This window comes from Sus scrofa, chromosome 13 (genome assembly GCF_000003025.6).
Source record: "Sus scrofa isolate TJ Tabasco breed Duroc chromosome 13, Sscrofa11.1, whole genome shotgun sequence".
In the NCBI taxonomy this organism is placed as follows: domain Eukaryota; kingdom Metazoa; phylum Chordata; class Mammalia; order Artiodactyla; family Suidae; genus Sus; species Sus scrofa.
The window spans coordinates 161,103,813-161,121,205 of record NC_010455.5 but is presented as its reverse complement, the minus strand read 5'-3'; the positions used below and the strand labels follow the sequence as shown (position 1 = coordinate 161,121,205).

Below are 17,393 nucleotides of genomic sequence, written 5' to 3'. Positions count from 1 at the left end.
ATGGATAGAGGCAATTACCTGGAATTCTGCTACCCATCAAATGGTCTTATAGTCCATGTTATTTGGGGAAAGATAAATTTCACTTCTTGTGGGGATTACACCATACCACATAGAGAAATAAATACAAACAGGAAATCAATGAGGGCAAAATGACATGCAAGTTAAGGCAATGAAAATAGCTACACTGTAAGAAATGCTCTTACTTTGGTGTGTTTCTTAGAGAAAAGGCAAGAGGTGAGTTGCCTCTCACTGTGTATGATTTCTGTAATGTCCTTTCTAGCTGTGTTTGTATGTTGTAGGTCAATCTGACAAATTTCACTAATTCAGAAAGCCAACAGATTAGACTGAAGATGTAAACTGGATAGGTATCAAGAAGAAAAAGGAAATGGCAGAAGAGGAGAAAAATTGTCAATCTTCCTAGAATTAACAAAATGAAGCTCGTAAGATAAAGAAATTAGTGATCAGTAATAGTTATTGGAATGTGAGGTTGACAACAAGGTGCTTTTAAATACACATTACCAAAGTTAAAATTATGTTAAGATGATATATCATAGTGCTCAGTGGGTGGCTGGGAAATACATGACAATGAAGAAGAGTTTGGAGGTTTCTTCCCTAAAGTCCTTAAATTTTAATTTTCATCATACTCTTTACTCTAAGAATAATGAGTAGTGCATCTTCAGGTCTACCCTTTCTATTGTCTCACCACTGATTCTAGGTTCATTATTTTTATTTATTTATTTTTTTGTCTTGAGCTGCTCCCGTGGCATATGGAGGTACCCAGGCCAGGACTTGAATCGGAGCTGTAGCCACCAGCCCACACCAGAGCCATGGCAAAGTGGGATCTGAGGCATGTCTGCAACCTACACCACAGCTCACGGAAATGCTGGATCCTTAACCCACTGAGCAAGGACAGGGACTGAACCCGCAACCTCATGGTTGCTAGTCGGATTCGTTAACAACTGAGCCACGAGGGGAACTGCTCTAGGTACATTCTTACTGTTACCACTGTGACCCTCACTTTCATACCTACCTACCTCTGTGATTTGAAGAACTATAGTTACTCATCCCCTTCATTTGGTTGATTCTTACTTCTCAATACAGCTGCCAGAATACTCCTTGTAAATAAATTCAGATTACATCGAATCACTCTTAAATAACTTTAAGTGGATTGTCATCATTTTCATTGCTACTGTGTCATGTGAATACACAGGATATGCACATCTAGCTCTGTATCCATACATAAACATATGTTCATTTGTCCATGTGCATATTCACATTACATACATATATACACTAAGTATATCTCAATCTTCCTCACCCAGCATTTGTTCACTCTTGCAGAATTTGAGGTCCTTTCAAACAAACATCATCTTCACTCTGAAGTCTCTTCCCTCCTATTTCTCCTAATGAATTCTGCCCTATATTCAAAATGATCTACTGAAAGACACTCATCATGTCTCACTCCTCAGCTTCATCCTTTTCCTCATATGGTCTCTCCACAGATAATCTATTCACCATCCCCTTACCCCACTTCAAATATCCCATACCTATTTACAACTCAAATGATATCCTTTCATCACAGTCTATTTTTCAGAACTTCAGTGATGCATTTCTAGATTACCTAAAGTGTGGAATGTGCACTGAAATGAAATATTTGTAAGGTTATTTATTCTTCTTAGAGATCACAGTTGGGCTTACATAAAACTTATTTTTGCCTATAACCTCTTTTAGATTATAAATTAGAAATCCTAGTACTATTCCTATTTTTGCTACACATAGCAGAGTGGTTTAGCACATTAGGTTCTAAATAGGTGCTTGTGAAGTATTTATGAAATTAAAAAAATCTCACAGCACAAATACATAGAATGCAGTGAGATACATCAACATTTTATAAGATTGTAATGAACCCAGGAAGATTACTGGGCCTGGGATGGCTGCTGAAGCTCATCTTCTTAAGATTGTTTTATGACAATTACAAGCATCATACAGTCATAGTGAATAATTTTTGTTCTGATCACTAGGTTTAGCTCCTTGTAGCAAATATGACAAAGTATTTCCAATCTCTGGGAAAGGGGTGATTGGATAAGAATCCACCTGCTCTTATACTTTCATCCTAGTGAATTCATGTCCTAGAGAATTCATGTTATCCCATATGTCTGTAGTTTGTTGATTTTTGGTTTTGTGTAACAGTACCATTTTTTTGTAATAATTTCCTGTCAATTATCTAGATTTTTCTTGCTTATTTATTGCTATGACTTAAAATCTAGATTATAATATAAGCTACTAGTTTGTATTTATTCTGCCATCATAAAGCCTGTAGTCCTAATTGGCTTTTTTTCTGTGAATGATAACATTGAAGTCAAGCTCTGAGTGTATGAGTGAGGCTTGTTACTTGCCAAGTCTTACTTTAGGATGTGTTACACTAGAGCAGACTAGAGCGTGCCTCTCAGACACTCAGATCACTCTTCAGCCTGCGCTTTTGCATGTCTGCTTCCTCTGCTCTGATTTGTCCTTCAGTATAAAGCCAACTAATTTACCCTTTCCAGAAATTCACCAAAATCCTTAGTTCATTGATGTGATCCCATTCTCACTTGTTTGATGAACTTATTCATTTTGTACATTATTTTTCCATTTTAGTCCATATTGGGAAAGAAGTAAAATGTACACCTGTGCAAAGCCCACTTTTTAGACAAGATGAATTCTAATTGCCCAATCCTTTAAAAAGAAACTATGAAAATACTTATGTATTATCTAATTGACACATGGATGGTTCAGATGATATCACAATGCTAGCTCCACTCATTGTCTGGAAGACTGGTGATGTTGGATTAAACCATCCCATGGAATTACAAATAATATACCTGAAACATTCTTTTTTATGATGGTGCATTCATTTTCTTTACTTGGAGATTTAAAAAAAATCATAGCTCTTATTTCTTTACAGACATGTATATACATTTTTCTCATTACCCTACAATATATTTTTACTCTTCAGAAAGTTGGGGGTACTATATCCAATCTCTTGGAACAGAAGATGATGGAATGTATGACAAAAAGAATGTATACATGTCTATGACTGGGTTACTATGCTGTGCAGCAGAAATTGATGTGATACTATAAACCAACTATACTTTAACACAAATTAAATTTAAAAAAATGAGACTGCTGACAAAATTGCCAGACTGTGTTAAAAAATAATTAGGTTTAGGAAGAAAAAAAAACACCAATAAAACTTGAACTGTTTTTCTCAAAGTCTGACTTTTGGAATAGCTAGGGCAAAATCCTTTTCAAAGTTGTATATTAGAAATATGTTAAAATCTAATATACACTAAGTCATATAGCACTATTCATTGGAGTAATCAACCACCTACTTGGTAGCAAATTGATGATCTTGGACAATTTCCATCACAGAAGGAAAGTATTTTGTTCTCACTAGAACAAATACTCCAGTTATTGATTATTAGTCCATGAAGTAAATGCTCTGACAAAACAACCATCCTTGGACTTAACAGAACTCCTTATTAACTGTCTTAGTATTCTACACATCATTGCTAGTAGATGTGTATTAGAAATATGTCACAATATCCTTGGTCCAGGCTTTCTTTTGCTGTTTTTGTTTTAAAATTTTGGTTGTCAAACTTAAGAGATAAAAAGGTCTACAGTAATTCATTCTTTGAAAAATATTTCCCATTGAAATCTACATTCACCTGCCCAGAAGTGGGATGAAAGGACAATACAAAGGGTGGAAACCTTTGGAAAATTTGGGCATTATTGTTTAAGTAGGGGATAGAGGATGCATTAAAACTCCATTTGACGGAGCTCTATATATATTGATATTATAAAAAAATTTGTTTGACTATCTTAGAATGTTAGTTCTGAAAGTGTTGTCCCAACTTAACAGTATCAAAGTTGCTGAATCAGAAACTCTAAAGATGGAGGTATCAATGTTTTTACAAGACCTCCAGTCATTCTGACTTTCCCTTTAAATTTGAGAGCCACAATTCTTATTTGTTTCTTTGATTTCCTCAATACATTATTTTTTTTCTACTGTATCGCATGGTATCCCAATTATAGATACATGTATACATTATTTTTTCTCACATTATCATGCTCCATCATAAGTGACTAGACATAGTATCCAGTGCTACAGCAGGATGTCATTGCTAACCCATTCCAAAGGCAATAGTCTGCATCTTTTAATCAACCCCAAGCTCCCAATCCATCCCACTTCCCTCCCCCCAACCTTGGCAACCACAAGTTTATTCTCCAAGTCCATGGATTTTCTCTTCTGTGGAAAGTTTAATTTGTGCCATATATTAGATTCCAGATATAAGTGATACCATATGGTATTTTTCTGTCTCTTTCATTTAAATTTTTTTAATTGTTATTTTCCCAATACAATTTTTTTTACTACTGTACAGCATGGCGACCCAGTTACAAATACAAGTGCACATTCTTTTTTCTCCCATTATCATGCTCTGCCATAAATGACTAGATATAGTTCTCAGTGCTATACAGCAGGATCTCATTGCTAATCCATGTCTGTCTCTTTCTGACTTACTACACTGAGTATGAGAATCTCTAGTTCCATTCATGTTCCTGCAAATGGCATCATTTCATTCTTTTTTATGGCTGAGTAGTATTCCATTGTGTATATATACCACATCTTCCTAATCCAATTGTCTGGTGATAGACATTTGGGTTGTTTCCACGTCTTGGCTATTGTGAATATGCTGTAACAAACATGCAAGTACTTGTGTTTTTTTAAGGAAAGTTTTCTGCAGTTATATGCCCAAGAGTAGGATTTCTGGATCATACGGTAGTTCTATGTATAGATTTCTAAGGTATCTCCATATGTTCTCCACAGTGGTTGAACCAGCTTACATTCCTACCCAGAGTGCAGGAGGGTTCCCTTTTCTACACACACGCTCCAGCATTTGTGATTTGAGAACTTGTTAGTGATGGCCATTCTGACAGGCATGAGGTGGTATCTCATGGTACTTCTGATTTGCATTTCTCTAATAATCAGTGATGTTGAGCATTTTTTTTCATGTGCTTGTTGGCCATCTGTACATCTTCCTTGGAGATGTGTCTATTCAGGTCATTGACCATTTCTCAGTTGGGCTGTTGACTTTTTTTGATGTTGAGTTGTGTAAGTTGTTTGTATATTTTAGATATTAAGCCCTTGTCAGTTGCATTATTTGAACCATTTTCTCCCATTCTGTAAGTTGTCTTTTTGGTTTCTTTTTGGTTTCCTTTGCTGTGCAAATGCTTGTCAGTTTGATTAGGTCCCATTGGGTTATGTTTGCTTTTATTTCTATTGCTTTGGGAGACTGACCTGAGAAAAAATTCGTGAGGTTGATGTCAGAGAATGTTTTGCCTATGTTCTCTTCCAGGAGTTTGATGGTGTCTTGTCTTATATTTAAGTCTTTCAGCCATTTGGAGTTAATTTTGGTGTATGGTGTGAAGGTGTGTTCTAGTTTCATTGATTTGCATGTAGCTGTCCAGGTTTCCCAGCAATTATTTCTGAAGAGACTGTCTTTTTCCCAATAAATGTTCTTGCCTCCTTTGTCAAAGATAAATTGACTACAGGTGTTGGGGTCTATTGCTGGGTTCTTTCCTCTCTTCCATTGCTCAGTCTGTCTGTTTGATACCAGTACCACACTGTCGTGATGACTGTGGCTTTGCAATATTGCCTGAAGTCTGGGAGAGTTATGCCTCCTGCTTGGTTTTTGTTCCTCAGAATTGCTTTGGCAATTCTGGGACTACTGTGGTTCCATACAAATTTTTGGATTGTTTGTTGAAGTTCTGTGTAAATGTCATGGGTAATTTGATAGGGATTGTATTGAATCTGTAAGTTGCTTTAGTGTAGCATGGCCATTTTTATATTATTATTGGTTTCATCCCAGGCACATGGAATATCTTTCTATTTCTTTACATCTCTTTAATTTCCTTGATTAATGTTTTATTATTCTCAGCTATAAGCCCTTCACCTCCTCGGTCAGGTGTACTACCAGGTATTTGATTTTGGGGGCTGAAACTTTAAAGGTATTTTATTTTTGTATTCCTTTTAGAATATTTCATTGTTAGCAAACAGAAATGTAGCTGATATCTGAATGTTAATCTTATATTCTGCTACTTTGCTGAATTTGTTTATCAGTTAAAGTAGAGTCCTTGAGAGTTTCCTCTTTTTTTACTTTTTTGTCTTTTCTAGGGCCACACCTGGTGCATATGGATGTTCACAGGCTAGGGGTCCAATTGGAGATGTAGCTGCAGCCACATCATCGCCAGATCTGAGCTGTGTCTGTGACCTACACCACAGCTCAAGGCATTGCCAGATCCTTATCCTGCTGAGCGAGGACAGGGATCGAACCCACAACCTCCTCATTCCTAGTCGTATTCATTAACCACTGAGCCATGATGTGAACTCAGAAGGTTTTCTTTATATAGTACCATGTCATCTGCGTACAGTGACAGTTTCACCTGTTCTCTTCCTATTTGGATGCCTTTTCTTTCTTTTGTTTGTCTGATTGCTGTGGCTAGAACTTCCAATACTATGTTGAATAGCAGTGGTGAGAGTGGGCATCATTTTCTTGTTCCAGTTTTAAGTGGGAAGGCTTTCAGCTTTTCTCCATTATTATATTTTCTGTATGTTTGTAATAAATGGCTTTTATCTTGTTAAGGTATGTTCCCTCTATACCCACTTTGGCAAGAATCTTTATCATAAATGGATGTTGATCTTTGTCAAATGCTTTTTCTACATCTATAGAGTTGATCATGTGAAGTTTGACTTTTCTTTTGTTCATGTGGTAAATGAAGTTGATTAATTTGCATTTTCTTGAATCATCCTTGTGAACTGGGGATGAATCCCACCTGGTCTTGGTGTATGATCTTTTTTATATGTTGGATTCTCTTGGCTAAAATTTTGTTGAGAATTTTTGCATCTATATTCATCAAAGATATTTGCCTATAGTTTTCTTTTTTGGTGGTATCTTTGTGTGGTTTTGGAATTAGGGTGATGATGGTGTCATAGAATGTCTTTAGTAGTGTTCCTTCTTCTTCAACCTTTTGAAAAAGTTTAAGGAGGATGGGCACAAGTTCTTCTTTGTATGTTTGGTAGAATTCACCTTTGAAGTCATCTGGTCCTGGACTTCAATTTGTAGGGAGTGTTTTTATGATATATTCAATTTCATTTCTAGTGATCGGTTTGTTCAGTTGGTCTATTTCTTCTTGATTCAGTTTTGGCAGTCTATAAGTCTCTAGAAAGTTTTTGATTTATTTTAGGTTGTCAAATTTGTCGCCATAAAATTTTACATGGGATCCTCTCATTGTTTGTATTTCTGTAGTATCCGTTGTGACTTCTTTTTCACTTATTTTATTTTACTTTATATTATTTTTGCCTTTTTGACATTTTTTTGATCCACTCCCACAGCATATGGAGGTTCTCAGGCTAGGGGTCAAATCAGAGCTGTAGATGCCAGCCTATGCCAGAGCCACAGCAACACAGGATCTGAGCCATGTTTGCGACCTACACCACAGGTCATGGCAAGGCCAGATCGTTAACCCACTGAGCAAGGGCAGGGATCAAACCCACAACCTCATGGTTCCTAGTTGGATTCATTAACCACTGTGCAATGACAGGAACTCCTCTTATTTTAATTTGGTTCTTTCTCTCCTCTTCCTGGTGAGTCTAGCCGGAGGTTTGTCAATTATGTTTACCTTTTCAAAGAACCATCTCTTGGTTTTATTGATTTCTTCCATTTTCTGTCTTTATTTTATTGATTTCCTCTTTGATTTTGTGATTGCCTTCCTTCTGCTGACATTAAGGTTTCTTTGTAGTTCTTTTTCTAATTCATTTTGGTGGTGGGTTAAGTTGTAGATTTGAGATTTTTCTCTTTTTTGAGGAAGGCCTGTGTTACTATGAATTTCCCTCTAAGTACTGCTTTGTGGCATCCCACAGATTTGGAATGGTTGTGTCTTCATTATCCTTTGTCTTGAGGTATGTTTTAATTTCCTTCTTGATTTCCTCACTGACCCATTGGTTTTTTAGTAGCATGTTGTTTAGTCTCCATGCAGTTTCTTTTTTTCTCATTTCTCTTCCTCTGGGTGATTTCTAGTTTCATGCCATTGTGCTCAGAGAAGAGATCTGAAATAATGTCTATACTCTTAAATTTATTGAGGTTAGCTTTGTGCCTCAGGATGTGATCAATCCTTGAGAATGTTCCATGTGTACTTGAGAAGAATGTGTATTCTGATTTTTTTGCATGTAATCTCAGAAAAGTGTCAAATAATTCTAACTTTTCTATTGTGTCCTTCAGGATCTCTGTTGCCTGACTGATTTTCTGTCTAGAGGATCTGTCCATTGATGTGAGTGGGGTTTTAAAGTCTCCTACTACGATTGTATTCCCATTAATTTCTCCTTTTATGTCTGCTAGTATTTGTTGTAGGTATCTAGGTGCTCCTATATTAGGGACATATATATTGATGGTTAGAACATCCTCTTCTTGAATGGATCCTTTAACAATTAAATAGTCCTTCTTGTCTTTCTTTACAGCCTTCGTTTTAAAATCTATTTTGTCTGTACGAGTTTTGCAACTCCTGCTTTCCTGTCTTGTCCATTGGCATGAAATATCTTTTCCCATCCCCTCACTTTCAATCTATATGTGTCCTTTGCTCTAAGGTGAGTTTCTTGTAGGCAGCAGATTGAAGGTTTTTGCTTTTTTATCTACTCTGTGTCTTTTGATTGGAGCATTCAGTTCATTGACATTTAAAATGATTATTGATAGATATATATTTATTGCCATTTTAAATCTTGTTTTCCAGTTGATTCTGTTTCTCTTATTTTCTTTTTTTTTTTTTGGTTGGATGGTTTCCATTTATTTTATGCTTGATTAGTTTTTTTTTTTCACTTTTTATGAGTGTAATTTTCGGTTTTGATTTGTGTTTGCCCTGTTTTTTAAGTATGTTAAGTCCTTCCTATATCTGTTTTATTTTGACTGATAGCCATAGGCTCAAACACATCATTAAAGTCATAAAAATAACCTAGATTTTCTTACTTTCCTTCCCCACATTGAATGATATTGATGTATTTTTTTTAACATCTTTTGTTTAGATCTGTATGCCATCTTAATTAGGTGACTTCTTTCCAATTGTGATTTCCTCCATCCCAATTCTTCTTTTTCTCTCTTATCTTTTTTTTTTTAATCATAGAGAAATTTTAAACAGACATAGGTATAGGCTGTGAGAGAGAAGACACTGTTGCAGGAGCAAGGACCTTGAGTATTTGGGCCACTTCTTCACCTTACTACTTGTGTATTTAGGGAGTTTTCAGACTTGACCATGTTTATACATGTTCCATTTGATAAAGGGATGCTCGTGTGTACTCCCAAATTTATTACTTGGTGGATCAAAAACACTCAGTTTATAAAGGTAGCTCAAGTACCATTGGAAATTAGTGGCCCCATGTTTTTCGCACTCAGTCTAAACAAAGGGCCAGTGGCAGGCCAATAGCTATTTCTCAAAAGGGCAGCATTTATCCAAAGAAGTGGTAGAGCTTTCCTCCAGTATTCTAAGTGCCTGCACTGTGGTCCACCTATGGAAATCCACTAATAGCTCCAAACACCCTTCCTATGTGCCGATGAAACTTCAAGTGCCATTGATCTGTTAGATTACATGGCCCAAGTGGCAGAATAGCTTGAAAAACAGTCTACACTTGTTGCAAAGCTGTCTCTTGTTTGAGCTCCATTCAAAACTAGCAGTTTATCTGGCCACTTGGTAAATGACATGGAATAACATGCCATAGGAAGATAGTGTTGTCTATAAAATCCACAGGGCCCACTAGTTATTGTGCATCTTTTCAGTTGCAGGTGGGGGCAGACTCAATTCATTATCTTTCATATTAAAGGGATACCTAAACATATTCTTTATCACTGGCCCCCTGAGAATTTCACCGAATTAAAATCATCTGAATTTTTGTTGAATTTATTTTCCACACAACTGTCATGCATATGTATCACCAGTAAGTATGGAATCATTGCTAACCGAACATTATTATGTCAATAAAGTAATGAACTAATGAGATATCATGTGAGAAGCAAAGGCAATAAAGTTTCTTGGGAGTCCCCAATGTGGCTCAGTGGTAATGAACCTGACTGGTATCCATGAGGATGCAGGTTCTATCTATCACCTCACTCAGTGGGTTAAGGATCTGGCATGGCCATGAGCTGTGCTGTAGGTCACAGACATGGCTCAGATCCCATGTTGCTGTGGCTGTGGCATAGGCTGGCAGCTGCAGCTCTGATTTGACCCCTAGCCTGGAAACTTCCATATGCTTCAAGAGTGACCCTAAAAAACAAATATATCAGATTTAGCTATACAACAGAGTGATTCCATATTTTTTGATAATATGCCATATGAAGTTATTATAAAATACTGGTATTCTCTGTGTTGCAAGTTACATCCTTGTATCTTGTACTTCCTGGCAATAGTTTGTACTTCTTACATTCCATTTTATGTTACTCCAATGATTGATATCCTGTGATATTCTAGGCCCTTCATTCAATAATGAAGATCCTGTGTTAGGCAAGTGTTCACAAGCATCACCTTGCTAGAAATTAAGACCCACAGGCCTCACCCAGTCCTATAAAACATAATCTGAATTTATGCATTTAAATAAGATCTTCAAAAAGGGTGGGGGAAAAAACTGTAACTGCAACGTATACATCTAAGGATGACCTGACCCCCTTGCTGTACAGTGGGAAAATAAAAAAAAAAAAAAAAAAAAAAAAAGATAAATAAGATCTTCAAGGAGATTCACAGGCATTAAAATTTTTGAAGCACTTATCTAGGCACCATTGAGAACCATTGAGGTTCTTTGTATTTGATTTCCCTTTGCCCCCCATCTCCCACCAACCTTTTCTTAGAAAGATCTTTTATCTGATTTCAGCTTAAAATGGAAGTTAGGAGTAGGTCTGAAATATGAGCTGCACTTTACATGAAAAGTACTTTTATGGGATTGTCTCTAGAACTTTGGCCTCATTAAAATCATGATTAGCTTAGACAATATCATACTAATTAAGGCACTAAAAGGAACATTTACAGCTAAAAAGTAGGTTGATTTCAACTGTTAAAAACAAATCTACAATGACTTGATATTTATGATTTTAGCATCTGTAATACTTACTCTGTTGGAGAACTTGGGCTCCTATATGTTCAAATCTCCAATGCCCAGAGGAACCACTTGGTTTTGTCCTAAAGGGAATTCTTGGGTACTATTAGGGGATTTAAGTTCTTTACTCCTTCCTTTGCATGAAAAAGAATACAGTTTTACAATTTATTGAGTCTTGGTTTTCAGGAAAATTTATATAAACAGCATTTTCCTGAGCTTGGTAAATAAAGCCTCCGAAATGAATCAGTGTCTAAAGAATTGCTACATTTGTTATTCTCATCCCTTTGCTGGTGTATTTTTTTCTACTTTAGAAAGCTTAACACTTTGAAGAATTTTCTCAACTTTTCATAAAATGGGTAAGAGGAAAGATTCTATAATATTTATTATGTTTATATATAAAGTTAAAAAACTATATGTTTCATAATAATTTTAGGTTGGACAGATGAATATGGAAAACAAATAGTGAATAATCAATATATTTTAATGACCATACTGTAAGACAATTATTTCCTTAAACAATGTTTTATTATCTTTTAACATAACTATAATGAGTTATAAGTTTTCATGAGCTGGAACATTAATCGACTTAAACTACATTTAAATCTCAGTTCATAGTGATTTCTAAAAAAGAAATCCCTCTGGTTAGTTTTAATGAAAGATCCATTCTATTTAAATGATCATACTCTCTGAATAAAACATCTAAGATCAGTCACTTTCATATTAACCCCTCTATCTTTTGCACATTTCTGATGATAATTTCATTGGAAATTTTATATATATGTCACAGGAACTAAACAAAAAATGTCCCTCCATTGCTCTTTACAGCATTTCTGAATTAAGAACTCACACACTTATTGAATTTGAGAATTTTTAATTAGTGATTTTGGATTTCAAGGAAGAAAGTCCATTCCAAATGAAAATATGCTGAACAACTGCACTTATGTTGGTTATCTATATTGCCTGAATTAGGATCCAGTGTTTGGCTCCATTTTATTCTGCTAAAAAAACTAATATAAAAAAAGGGCTCTCAAATAAAACTAGGAGGATTGCTAGAGAAAGTTAGCTCTAACTACAGTAATAATAAAGATAAAGTAACTTTGAAATATGGAAACAACTTTCCAGAAGTGAAAGTAAATTTATGACAAATACAAAGTTTCTAAGGTAAATTTTAAAATGAAAATATTTTTCATACACAAATTCCATAGAAAAATGAACTTAGCACTTTGAATAAAAGAAAAAAAAAAAGGATTTCCAACATTGAAAACTTTAAATGAAAACCAAGATTAAGACTTATTTTCTACATTTGAGCCTTTCCTTTTTCACCATCTTTGGACTTACTCTGACATATATTTACTTCTCTTCTGTGGCTTGTATTTTTTACACTTATCCATCTATGTTTCTGTTATTTTCTGCCTACTTCTTTTCCTCCATTTTATGATCTTTTCACTCACTTGAACTTCTTTCTACTTCTCCTGTTTCCTTTCTCTTCCTAAATCCTCCCTCTCCTCTCTTTTCAAATAGTTTACTATAATGATCTACATGAAAAATTTTCTGTCTCTCTACATGCAGTAAACACTAATGACTCTCTGGAAACCTTGTATTCTCTATTCCATTCTCCTCAGTGTTGTGCCATTCAGTTTTTTTGTCTCTTATGTCCATTGCTATTTTTTTATTTGTCCCATCATTGTCTCTTATCTTGAGTTCTTCTGGATTAATCATTTCTGTTTTAGTTATTCCAGATTAAGCTATAACCCCCTACACTTTTTTCTTAATTTTACTTTTTAATTAACTTTTTTTTTCTTTTTGGCCACAGCTGCAGCATGTGGAAGTTCCCAAGCCAGGGAATGAACTTGAGCCACAGCATTAACCCTCCTGGATCCTTAACCTGCTCTTACACAAGGGAACTCTCTTTTTCTCCATTTTAAAAAGTTTTATTAGTGTATATTTGATTTGCAATGTTTTGGTAATTTGTGCTGTACAGGAAAGTGATTCAGTTATACATATACACATATCCATCCTTTTCCAGATTTTTTTCACATAGTTTATCACAGAATATTGAGTAGAGTTTCCTGTAATGTTAACTATCTATTCCATGCACAATAGTTTGTATATACCAATCCCAAACTCCCCATCCTTTCTCCAAACCTTCCTCATCTTTATGAGAGAGGTAACCATAACTTTGTTTTCAAAGTCTGTGTGTCTGTTCCTGTTTTGTAAATAAGTTCATTTGTTTCATTTTATTTATATTCCACATATGAATGATATGATATTTGTCTTACTCTGCCTGACAACTTCACTCAGTATGATACTTTCTATGTCTATCCATGTTGATGCAAGTGACATTATTGCATTATTTTATATGGCTGAATATTGTTACATTGTGTGTACGTGTGTGTGTGTGTGTGTGTGTGTGTGTATGTGAACACTCACACCACAAAAGATACACACATACACACACCACATCTTCTTTATCCATTCCTCTGTTAATGGACTTTAAGGTTGCTAACATGTGTTGACTGTTGTAAATATTGCTGCAGCGACCACTGGAGTGCATGTATCTTTTTGAATTATATTTTTCTTGTGATATATGCCCATGGCTAGGATTCTGGGACTGCTAGGTAATATGGTAGCTCTATTTTTAGTTATTAAAGAAACCTCCTTACTGATTTCCACAGTGGCTATACCAACTTACATTCTCACCAGCAATGTTGGAGAGCTCCCTTCTCTCCACACCCTCTCCATCATTTATTGCTTGTAGACTTTTTGATGATTGTCATTCTGACTGGTGTGAGGTGATACCCCATTTTAGGTTTGATCGGTATTTCTCTAATAATTAGCAATGTTAAGCATCTTTTCATGTGCTTTTTAGGCATCTGTCTTTCTTATTTGGAGACATGTCTATTTAGATCTTCTGTCGTTTTTTTTTTTTTTTTTTTTTGATTTGGTTGTCTTTTTTTTTTTTTGATACTGAGCTGCATGAATTGTTTATATTTTTTAGATTAATCCCTTGTTGGTAACTTCATTTTCAAAGATTTTATTCCATTCTGTGTTTTTTTTTTCCATTTTTTAATGGTTTCCTTTGGCATGCAAAAACTTTTAAGATTTCTCATTATTCTCTGGCTTAATCTGTATCACAAAATGGAAAATGCTTTTACTAAAGTCACTAAAAACTCTTAATTTTCATGCTCAATGACATCTGTTCATCCCTTGCCCCATCACAACATCTATTTTGGCAACTCACCCTGTACTTTTCTTTGTCTTTTTTGAGTATATTTCTTCTCTTTATGTTCATAACACTCAATTCTCCAGTTTCCTCTGCTTCTCTGATCATGCTGTTCTTCTAGTCTTTCCCTGTCTTTCATCACTGCCTGGCAGGGATATTGGCTGCAACATGAAATGCTTGTTCGTTAGAAAAAAATGAAACTTTCTCTAACATATAAATGGTAGATTAGAGGAATCAGCTGGAAAATGGGCATCAAGCAATAGAAGCAAGCAAGGAAGTCAATTAACAGACACAATCATGTCCCAGTGTTAGCCCCATGAGGTCACTGCTGCTGTTTTGGATGCCATGACTCATACTGACAGTGTCATTGGTGTGGGTTAAGGACATATTTGCTCCATTTTCACTATTGTTTCCTTGGCTGCCTTAGCAACCAATTTTTTTTTTTTTTTGGTCCTTGTTCCTTTATCATCATTTCTCCAAACTCCAAATCCAGTGTGGGTGGTTTTGATCTATCACACCTATGTCAAGTTCTCTAACTCTAGGTGCAAGGGGAATGGGAAAGGCAGTTTTTTGTTTGTTTTTTGGCTTCTAGTGTGCTAGAGAAGAGGATCGGATTCTGGAAATCTTTAAAATTACATATATCCTCTATGACCTCTTAATACACTTCTTAGGCTTCCTTTTCACCCCACCTCCTTATCTTGTGCATACATTCCAATGAATAGGTCCTACTTCAGTATGACCTGCGCTACCCTCAATAACTCCCAAGGCATTATTTCTAATAGCAGCCTTATACTAGAGACTTATACCACAAAATATCTATCACCAAATGTTTAGGAGACACTACCTCCACAAATTGGCCCCTGCACCTGAGTTTTTAAACAGTTTTTAATTAAAATCTAACAAATCACAAAGTGACTCCTCTGTTCTTCACTGACCACCTCTTTCACATACAATATGACACCAAACTAGTGACTCTATATTTTGAATTCTTCTGTATCTATCTCTTCGTCCTCTTCTCAATGTCATTTTATGCATGGACTACCCACTTCATGTGTACCTGAAACACTTAAAGAACAACTTTAAAATGCATATTATTACAATTTATTATTGACCCACTAAATAAATTTCTATAGCTAAAACTCATAAATTATACTTTGCATAAAATATTTCCTAGAAAATTCTTATGGGCAATCTGATTTGAAAACCAGTGGACAAGAGTAACAGCTTCCTGACTAGTACTCCTGACCTCAATCTTCCATTTCTGCAGCTTGTTTTCTATACTACCATATATTTATTTAAAAAAAAATTAGTGTTACTCCCACCTCTTTAAGTTTTCAGTGCATACTTATTACCTGATGAATCATAGTAAAGATCCTTCACCAGACATTCAACTTATTTTATTACCTAGGCTCCTCAAGCTTCTTTTCTCCAAACTTACATTCATATCCCAGATAGAATTTCCATATTACATTCAATTCTATGCCTATGAATTTAGAACACATTTAGAATGTATTTAACTGTTCTAAACTGGTTCAGTGATTCACATTTCTTGAATTAAAAAAATAACTGCACTTATAGTTGACACAAATATATCTCATCTGTTATAGAAGTAATTAGGGCAATCTGATATGCAAGGTTTATTTCAAATATAAACTCTTGTGCTTTTTTTTTTTTAGTTACTCTGTTTCATTTTAGGAAAAATTTACTGAAGACATGAAAAAGGAAAATGCAACACTGCTGACAGAATTCATTCTCACAGGACTTACACATCAACCAGAGTGGCAAATCCCCCTGTTCCTGCTCTTCTTGGTGATATATCTCATCACCATTGCGGGGAACCTCAGTCTGATTGCTCTCATATGGAATGAACATCACCTTCACATTCCCATGTACTTATTCCTTGGGAATTTGGCCTTTGTGGATGCCTGGATATCCTCCACAGTGACACCCCAGCTGCTGGTCAGTTTCTTTGCCAAGAGCAAACAGATATCTCTCACTGAATGTAAGATACAATTTTTTTCCTTTGCAACCAGTGCAACCATGGAATGCTTTTTGCTGGCAGCAATGGCATATGATCGCTATGTGGCCATATGCAAACCATTACTTTATCCAGTGATTATGACCAACAGACGGTGCATCTGGCTGTTAGTTTCATCATTTTTAGGTGGCCTTTTTCATGCCATACTTCACAATGTTTTCTTATTAAGATTAACCTTCTGTAATTCTAACATAATACATCACTTTTACTGTGACATAGTACCACTGTTTAAGATTTCTTGTACTGATCCTTCCATTAATTTTCTGATGGTATTCATTTTCTCTGGGTCAATACAGGTGTTTACCATTCTAACTGTTGCTGTTTCTTATATACCTGTTCTCTTTACAATCTTAAGAAAGAAGTCTGTTCAAGGCATAAGGAAGGCATTTTCCACTTGTGGAACCCATCTCCTATCTGTCCCTTTATACTATGGGCCTCTCCTCTTCATGTATGTGCGCCCTGGATCATCACAAGGAGATAATCAAGATATGATGTATTCTCTGTTTTATATGATTATAATTCCTTTGTTAAATCCAATTATTTACAGCTTGAGAAATAAGAAAGTCATAGATTCACTGGTAAATGTGTTAAAAAGAAATGTTTAGATCTAATACTGTTAGCAGTTCTCTTTTTTACTGAAATAGTCATAAAATTGTTTAGATTAGATGTTGCTGTTGGTTTGTGTTCATTTTTTGGCAGTTATATCTTCCCTACAGTTTTAATGACTTAAGCTGAGAGTATTAAGAAGCTTCTGAAACTATGTGTATATGTTACTCAAAAACATAGATAAAATTCTAATAAAGTGTTCATGTTATAGTAAAATAGAAAACAAAATACTCCATATGTACTTTCTCAATGTTACTTCATAAATTCATTGAGCACTATAATATTGAAATCACCATTAAAAGAACTGAAATATGGTGGCTTTGACAATAATAGAGCTGTGCAGCCTGGGGACTCATAAC

General features: G+C 35.3%; 1 protein-coding gene across 1 annotated transcript; it reads left to right on the top strand.

Moving 5' to 3' along the window:
* On the top strand, window positions 16,104–17,033 carry LOC100621657 (olfactory receptor 5H8-like). Its single transcript, XM_003358856.1, has one exon. The coding sequence runs from the start codon at window positions 16,104–16,106 to the stop codon at window positions 17,031–17,033; it is 930 nt and encodes a 309-aa protein (XP_003358904.1).